This window comes from Aythya fuligula, chromosome 18 (genome assembly GCF_009819795.1).
Source record: "Aythya fuligula isolate bAytFul2 chromosome 18, bAytFul2.pri, whole genome shotgun sequence".
Lineage (NCBI taxonomy): Eukaryota > Metazoa > Chordata > Aves > Anseriformes > Anatidae > Aythya > Aythya fuligula.
Genome location: NC_045576.1, coordinates 3,398,276 through 3,406,957, shown reverse-complemented (window position 1 = coordinate 3,406,957; position 8,682 = coordinate 3,398,276). Strand labels below are relative to the sequence as shown.

At 65.4% G+C, this 8,682-nt stretch overlaps 1 protein-coding gene across 1 annotated transcript; it reads right to left on the bottom strand.

Annotated features, from left to right (window-relative positions):
• Positions 1-8,682, bottom strand: SLC9A3R1 (SLC9A3 regulator 1). The gene is made up of 6 exons (XM_032199663.1): positions 8,278-8,682; positions 2,696-2,854; positions 1,964-2,117; positions 1,513-1,553; positions 947-1,042; positions 1-860 (listed from the first exon to the last, which is right to left on the bottom strand). The coding sequence occupies exons 1-6, from the start codon at positions 8,680-8,682 to the stop codon at positions 696-698; spliced, it is 1,020 nt and encodes a 339-aa protein (XP_032055554.1). The 3' UTR covers positions 1-695.

The window sequence follows — 8,682 nt, the reverse complement described above, 5'->3', positions numbered from 1 at the left end:
GATTGGAAAACCTCTTATTTGGGAAAAAAAAAGACAGGCTATTGAGAACCCTTTAAATTAAACAGTGTAAGATGCAAACCCCGATCGTCTCTGCCTCCAGGAGGGAGCAGTAGCACAGGAGGTGATTATTGCTTGCTCCAGACACCCTCTTTTCTCCCAAAACAGCCCCGGGGCAAGGTGCCATGGGATGTCCCTGTCCCTGTGGGGGTCCAGGGCAAAGGGATGGGGTCATGGTGGACGGACACTGCCAGGCAGGGGGGAAGAGCACCGACCTGGGAGGAATCGTGTGGTCGGGGGCTGGGCAGAGGTCACCAAAAGCCTCGGGTTTGGAAGAAAAAAAGGGAGATTTGGGAGGGGGGGCAGGAGATTTGGGGGTTGGGGTGGGAGAAGAGCTGGTAGAGGGGACCAGAAGCGTTGGGCATCGAACCTGGCCACCTCAAGTCACCAACCCCCCCAAATCTCCCCTTTATGCCTAGCCACGGGCACAGGACTTCAAGCTGGGGCTGGGGGAGCACCCAGGGGCCAGGCTGGAAGTGGGGGGCACCCCCAGCACCCCTCCGCTCGCCCTCCTGGGGACGGTCACTGGCCACCAAACCCCGTCCTCCACGGCGGGGTGGCAGGGACGAGAGGGACGAAGGAGAGGCCGGGGAGAGAAAAGGGGGGACAGGAGCCCTGGCCCCCGCCCCGAGGCGGTTTCACAGGTTGCTGAACAGTTCGTTTTTCTTGCTCCAGTCCATCTGGGGCGCCCGCTTGCTGGTGCGCTTCTGGTGGGCCCGCTCCTTGGCCACGGCCAGCGGGATGTCGAGGTCCAGGAGGGAGCCGGACGCCGAGCTGCGCTTGTCCCCCTCCGGCACGCCGGGCTGCGGGGCGAGAGGACGCTCAGTGCCACGGTGGGGGGCTTCTCACCCCGGTCCCCCCCCTCTCTTTTTCCTGCTCCCATCCCTACCTCGCTGCGGGTCTCGCTGCCGTCGGGCGACGTGGCCAGCACGGGGCTGGGGGACCTCTCAGACGCCGAGTTGGAGCGCAGCTCCTCGCTGTTCTCCTGGGGGGAGCAGAGTGAGGGTGAAGAGGTGGGAATGGGGTTTGGGAATCGCCCCCAGGGCTGCTGCAGGTCCTGGGGGTGGAGGGGAGCTGACTGAAATCCTTCCTCCCAGCTCGTAATCCGCTGAGAGCTCCAGCATAATAAATACCTCCAGTGCTGCCTGAGTGGGGCTGGGAGGATTAAAGGCTGGCCTGGCTGCAGGAGGAGGAGGAGGAGGAGGAGGAAGGCTGCAGGACTGGCTGCACAAGGGCCCCTGGCCATGCAGCATCGTGAGGACGGACACGAGGCATCGCAGACACCTCCGTGATGCTCAGCCCCACAGGAGACCCTGTCCCTGGGAGGCACCAGCAGTCCCTGGGGGCATCACCCACCCACGGGCAGAGGGTGGAGGGACTCCTAAACCGTGCCCAGAGCTTGGTAAAAGAGCTTGTTTTTAATTTAAAAATTAAATACATGAAAACCACTCTTACCTTCTCTATATCACCGTTGGCAACAGGTTCTGGCAGGGGACCTGTGGGGAGAGGACACAGGTCCTGATGGATGGGCTCGCCCTGCCCTCTCCCACCCTGCCCTGTGCCACCCCTTGCACCCAGCCCCGAACCCTCAAGCTCCCTTCACCCCCAAATTCTCCCAGCGGCCACCCCATGGGGCAGGGAGGGGGCCAAGGCCAAGCTGAGGAGAGCGAAGAGCACCCGCGTGCCCTCCCTGAGCCATAAAACCTGTCAAAGAGTAACCGGCAGGGCCATAAACCCTCCTCCCCGCACGCCCCACAGCCACGTGCCTCGCACGAGGCCTTTATCTGGGCGTGGAGCTGGGGCTGCTCTGAACAAAATCCCCTCTCCCAGCGCTCGGGGGCTGCCCCCAAGCAGATCCCCAGGGCCTGGGGCCGAGGTGACCCCGCAGCGCTGGCACCGGACCCACCTGTCAGGTGCGCCTCCGAGGGCACCACCTTGCACTTCTTGAAGAACTCATCCGTGAGGACGTCCACCACCAGCAGCTTGGTCTCGTCGCCACCCTCCTTGATGGCGGCCACCACGCTCGCGTGCTGCTTGCCCTCCACCGAGACCCCGTTCACCTGCGGGCGTCAGCGCGCCGTCACCGCGGGGCAGCGGGGACACCGCTCCTCCCGGCACCGCGCACGGCCCCGCCACAGCCCCCCACCGACCTCCGGGATGTGTGGGGATTAGCGGGCAGGAAAACCTCATTAAAAGCAGATTTTCTCGGAGTGATTAGCACGGGATTGCACCGGCCGTGCTGGCAGGAGTGCGGGGCATGTGCCGGGATGGGGCTCCTCCAGGTGGTCCCCAAGGAGCCCAAAGCTTCGTCCCCACCCTGGTCACCGAGCACAGCCCAGGACCCACGGGGTGCACTGATGCCCTCCCCAGCCCGTCCCACCCGGGGACAGCCCAGGGAGAGCCGTGCCCCGTGTGGGTGACGGTGACAACCTGGGTGACAGCAGCTTATCTCCCAGGGGGTGAATCAGGGCTCGGCTGCACCCCTGGGTGGGAACAGCTCTGCCCTGAGTCACCGTGCCCCAAAAGGGCAGCTCCCGGGCACCGCCACGCTGAGTGGCCCCATCAGTGACGTCCCGAGTTTTGGGGAGCCCCATCCCAAGTTTCGGGGAGCCCAGGCAGCCCCCACCCCGTCACCCACCTCGACGATGCGGTCCTGGGGACGCAGCCCCGCTGCATCGGCCGGCGAGTCGGGGTCGACGGCGCGGATGTACTGCCCCGGGCGGCTCTTGTCGCTGTGCAGGTTGAAGCCGTAGCCATTGGGGCCCTTCTTGATGTGGCACAGCCGGGGACGCAGCTCCTGTGAGGGGACAGCGAGGGGACAGCTGTAGGATGGCCGCTCCCGGCCCCTTTCCTCCGTGGGCAGGGCCACAGACCCGCACCCACAGCCGGGACACCGGGTCCTGGAACACCCCATGAACCCTGGCCCTCGTTAATTGGGCGCAGGGCACGCTAATTGCGGTGAAATATTATGGCAGGCTGTTATTACGTGCGTCCTGAGACCAGGCCCTTCCTTTTGGGATCAGGCTTGCAATCGCCAGTTGCAGGTGGAAGAGGAAGCAGTTTGGGCTGGTGGCAGGCACCCACATCCCACCCCACCCAGGAACCTGCGGGGACCCTCCCCGTTCCCCCAGCACCCCGCAAGGAAGGGACACGTGGAGCTGCTGCTCCCCGGGGACAGGGAGCAGGACCCACAGCACCCCGGTGCCGAGGTGCACCCCGATGCCCGGCCACGACCCTCAGCGATTGCAAAACCCCAAACCTGCCAGACTGGGGTGCTGACACGTGGGACCTTCACCTGCCCGGGAGGCACCACCCAGCCCGCCCACGATGCGCCCCGACCTGCCCTGTCCCGGGGAAACCGAGCAGGGCAGCCACCCGCTCCCAGATAAAACCCTTTAAGGGTGGGGGTCCCTACTGCTAACCCCGAGCAAGAGGGAAATAGGAACAGCCCAGCAGTGTGGTGTACGTGAGCTGCACTCGCTGCCCAGCTGAGACAACTTTTATAGATTTACACGGAGAGGCTTGAGCCATATTTATATTAAATACGTAAAAGTTGCCTGTGGTTGCTGATAACCTTGATCGTTACCTCCCGATCTTGGGTAGGGATTCCCCGGCAGCCGAGCCGTGCTCGAGTCCCCACAGCATTCCCCACTAGGGCTTTTATTGCTCGTTAACACCATCTCTTGTCCTCTGGCACCCGTAACACCCCAGGGACGTGTGTGCACAGCAGGAATTCCCCGACACATTCGCCCCGTGCTGCCCTGAACCCGGCGCATCCACATCACGCCGCGAAGCTCCCCTTGCTAACCTCAGTCCTTGGGGCCAGCACCAAGGACGGTCACGGGGAGCCTCAGCCCGTGCGGGTGACACATTTACGACGGGCACCGGATCAGCCCAGCCTGGGTGACAGCCCTGCTGCCACGATAACCCCGCTCCTCTTGCACAACGCCTTCCTGCAGGGCCAAGGCTGGCTGCCACGGCTCGCCAACGCCCAGCCGGGCCCACGGGGGACCGAAGGTGACAGGGGGACCGTGCCAGCAGCCAGAAGGAGCCAGCGGTGCCCGCATCCTGCCCCAGCCACGGGAGCCCGTGGTGATGCTCGCAGCCCCCCCAGAGCGGGTGGGATTGCAGCACCCAGTCCTGAGGGGGGGGGGTCCTTTTCCCAAAAGCATGAGGTGGAGGAAGGTGGAGGAAGCGGTGATGCTGCGTGTCCCTGCCACTGCCTGCGTTTGGGATTCGCTGCCCTTGGCAGAGCCGCGGGGTTGCTCCACGCCGATAGCTCGGGACAAAGCCCGAGGGAGCACCCTGCGAGCGGGCACTGGCAGCGCGCCCGGGAGAGGAGGAGGAGGAGGAGGAGGATTTGGAGAGCAGAGCGCTGGCACCTCGGGGCAGGGGGACGCAGCTGCTCAGCTCCACCGGCGAGGCACCGAGCCCTAAAATGCAGCCAGGAAAGGCAGGAGCAGCTGGGGACAAGGATGAGAGGGTTTGGGGTGGGCACCCAGGGTGTGGGGCAGGATCCGGCAGTGCGACTGCACGAGGAGCTGGGCAGGAGGATAATGGAAATGGCCCTAATTTCTCTAAGCTGCCTTGCCCTCGAGCACCGGCAGCCCTTGCGCTGCTCTCGGGGGTGGATTAACCACACAGCCTCATCACGAGCTCTCCTGTACCTCCCGCGGGGATGGCGCTGGGTGAAGCTGGGCTCAGCACGGGACACGCGGCCATCAGGGTCCCATCCACGGCCACAGGGGGGTCCCCAGGCAGGGCACAACCCCCCTGTGCCAAAAGGACACCCACATTGCTCCAAGAGCCTGCGTGGGACTGGAGCACCCTGCCCCGGGGAGGGAATTTGGGGCTGGTTCTTCCCATCCCAGGGGGATGGAGAACCCGAACAGCCGCCGTGCTCGCGGCCTGCTGAGAGATCTCAGGGCAGCTTTTGAAGGCCCAGCTTCCAGGAAGCTCCCTGCAGCCCTGCGAGAAGCACCGAGCCCGTAGGCGGCCCCGAGCAGCTGCGTTTTGGGGTTACTCAGAGAGAAACACGCCGGCTCTGAGGACGCCCAGGCCAGCAAATTCACACGGGTCCTGAAATCTGGCACATACATTCGGGCCTCATACAAAGGGGATGCAAAGCAGCCTCTTGCAGCATCCCCGTCACGTAGCGCTGGACTGGAGCTGCTTTTCATGCAGCCCACTCCTGCTCCCAAACGCTGCTGGCTCGGGAGGAAATTTCATTCATTTCCTCGTTCAACTCCAGCTACCCCAGCGCAATGCTCCCAGCTGGGAACTGCCCCTCTCTCCACCCCCAGGACCCCAAAAACCCAGCTCCGGGAGGCTCAGCTCGGTTTCCCAGGGGGAAGCAAGCACTACATTTAGTGATTGAGGACTGAATCTGCAAGAGGGAGGCTGAAGGCGCCGGGCAGGGCTGGCACTCGGCAGCAGGAGCCTTGCCCTGGTGGCAGCAGCCCCAGCCCGTGCCAGGGCAGCGGTTGGCAGCCACCGGAGCTCCGCGAGCACGAAACTTTCTCAAGACGCTCCCCAGGCAGCTGGAGCCTCCGGAAACCCAGACGGGGGGAGGACACGGCGAGCTGCCACCGCCCCCAGCCCAGCACCGGGGACGGTTCCCTGCCCTACAGAGGGGCCAGACCCCGAGTTCAGCCACCTGGCACCGGCCATGCAAAACCGCCCTCGGCCCGGCGTGGGTGCGCTGCTGCCGGCTCCCAGCCCCTCGTGGGTGTCCCTGGATCCCTTTGGTAGGGGTGCAGCTGCCTTCAGCCCGCACCCAGCTGCAGGGCAGGGAGCTGTGGGGCTGGCCCCTGCTATGGGGGGAGCTGGGGGGTCGCGGAGGGCAAGCGGGGACAGCTCCTGCCCCGACACGGGAGGGTTTAAATCCTCGGGGGGAGAGCGGTGCCGTGCAGGAAGCCTGACAGCCAGCTCTCCTGGCAGCGAGCGTCTCCGGGCTTGCTAAGCAAATAAAGGCAAGTCCAGCCCAACAAAGCAAACAGGACTCTGACACATGCAAACCTCCCGCTCCCCGCCGGGACCGGCGCTGGGAGAATCCCCACGGCCGCCGCGGGGAAGGGCAGGGCTCGGGGGCCGCGGGACAGGCACACGGCGTGCCCGGTGTCCCACGGGGCAGCTTCCCAGCACGGCCGGGAGCAGGGCGAGCGCCCAACCGAGGCAACGTCTCCAAAGCTTTGTTTTTTCCCCAGCTTGGGGCCAGGCCCTGCCCTCCCCCCAGCCACAGGGTTTTTCCTGCTACCTGTTGAGAAACCGTCTGGGGCTGCGGGCGGGCGAGCAGCAGTGTCAGCCGCTGTCACCAGCGCCACCGACTTCCTGCTCTCGTGCAGAGAGAAACCGTCGGTGCTAATGGTGCACCCTGAGCTCACCCCAAGCCTTTGGGTACACTGAGATGACCCCAAGCCTTCGGGCACCTCCAGGATCACGTAGCCAACCTGCTTCTCTGGCCGATGGTGCTGGGGTCTCATATCCGTGGGGAGCCGCACGTCCTCAAAGCGCCCTCAGCCCCACGAGCAGGGCAGGGAGCTCACCCAAGCAGCGTTAGATAAGGCCCTTTTATTTTTTTCCAGCTCGTGGAGGGATGTCTGGGCTGAAGGCATGCACAGAAGGTCTCGCTAGCCCGGGGGGAGCGCTGGCACCGCGACATATGGGAGGCGGGCACGCGCCCCCTGCACGGGGAGGGAGCACAGCCTGGCCGGGAGGATGCTGCAGGAGCAGAGGCCGCGTGTTCCTACCCAGAGCATCCTGCCCTGCTCCCCCAGACGGGAGAGATTTGTACCCCCACGGCCACCAGACCCCCATCGCCGGGCAAGGGCGTGCCGGAGGGGTGCCTTAGCCAGGCAGGGACCAGACGGGTGTCCCACCGTGTGCCAGCGGGGCTGGGGGAACACGCAGCTGGCACCGAGCTAAAGTCCAACGGGGACACGATGAGCAAAAACACCTGATCCTCAGCAAAACCCCGCAGGACGACAGCTCTGCCAGGCACCAAAGTCCATCCGGGACCAACCCTGCGTTGGTGCCCGTCCCAGAGCTGCAGCAAAGCGCCGTGCTGGCACCGGGGGTAGCGGGGAGGTCAGGCACCTGCGTCAGTCCCCGGGACTGTCCCCAGCTTGGGGACACCACACTGGCCCTGCCCGCTTCCCTGGAAGCCCATCCCCATCTGTGTTGGGACAACAAACACTCATTTTCACCGGGTAAACAAGAAGCTGTATTATCTTCGGCAGCCCCGAGCGTCTCTTAGAAACCGCTGCGGGCAGGAAAGGTCAGAAATTTCTCAATTCCTCACCTCTACATCGCTTTGTTTGTGCAACCGCTGACTCCTACGCGCTGTTAGGGCCGACATTCCTGACCTGCTGTCCGTCCCCCGGGACCCACCGACCCCGCTCCAGGCTCCCCCATCCCTGCCGTGCACAGAGACCCGGCACGCTCAGGGCACGAGTGGCTGCTGCCAGCTCCTGGAGCCACAGCCCCAAATCTTCGCTCGACCGAGGCTTTTTGCTGCTTTTTGGAGCTGCTCAATACCAAAAAAAAAAAAACCTCATAGCAGCCCAGGCTGGGGCTCCCCGGTGCTTTGAAGGCAAAAACACACAGCGGGGCCGGATGCTGCTGGCGGGGCGGGGGGAGCAGAGCTGCTCAGCCCCCGTGCAAACACCGTGGGCAGCAGCAAAGCGAAACCCTGCTTCCAAACCACAGCCCCGCAGGGGTCAAGGCGGCGGGATGGAGCCAGCAGCTCCCCAGGTGCCGCTGTGCCCACTCGTGGTCCTCAGCCTCACGCCCCCGCAGCTTCCCGGGGGGGTTTGACCCCGTTTTGCTCATCCCGCAGCACGGGGATGGGGCGGGCAGGGAGCCCACGATGGGGCTGCTCCTGCTGAGGGTGCAGAGCCCGGTGAACCCTCAACACCCCCAAAACGCCTTCAACACCCCAAAATCGACCAGCAGCGAGCACAAACCAGGACAGCACGCAGCAGCCCTGGCTGGCTGCCTCCTTCGGCGGCCGGGCCGGGGCTGTTGGCGGTGTAAGCGCCTCGCAAACCAGCAAACAAAGGACGAAGCCGGCAGCCGAGCGGCGCACCGAGGCCGGCCGGGCGGCAGCGCTCCCCGCCGGGCACCGCGGCACCACCGGCCCGAGGGGGGGGCGAGAAAATTTCTCTAGGGGTGTAAAACGCCGCCTGGCCCCCCCCTTCTACCCCTTGCCCCCCAAATTACCCGCTCGCTGCCGCCGCTGCTCCTCTCCTGCAGCGCGGGCTCCGCCGTCGGGGGGTCCCGCTGAGCCTCGCCGCCGTCGGGGGGGCTCGGGGGTTTGTGCGGGGGCTCCTCGGGCTGCTGCGGCTGCACGACGAGGAGCCGCACGGAGCCGGAGGCGGCCCGGATCCGCTCCACCACCTGCTGGTGGCTCTCCCGCTCCACGTTCGCCCCGTCCACCTCCAGCAGGCGGTCCCCGGCGAGCAGCCCGGAGCGCTCGGCCGGCGAGCCGGCTTCCACCAGGCGGATGAACTGGCCCGGCTTGCCCTTCTCGCCGTGCAGGTGGAAGCCGTAACCGTCCGGGCCCTTCTCCAGGCAGCAGAGCCGCGGAGCCGCCGCCGCCGCGGGCCCCGTCGGGGCGCTGCTCAT

Bases quoted from the DNA above. Each gene is read 5' to 3' on its own strand.
- SLC9A3R1 (XM_032199663.1), bottom strand. From the start codon at position 8,682: ATGAGCAGCGCCCCGACGGGGCCCGCGGCGGCGGCGGCTCCGCGGCTC. The intron at 2,855-8,277 runs GTAATTTGGGGG...GTCCCCTCACAG, and splicing joins GCAGCGGCGGCAGCGAGCGG to GAGCTGCGTCCCCGGCTGTG. The intron at 2,118-2,695 runs GTGGGTGACGGG...TGACGCCCGCAG, and splicing joins CCCAGGACCGCATCGTCGAG to GTGAACGGGGTCTCGGTGGA.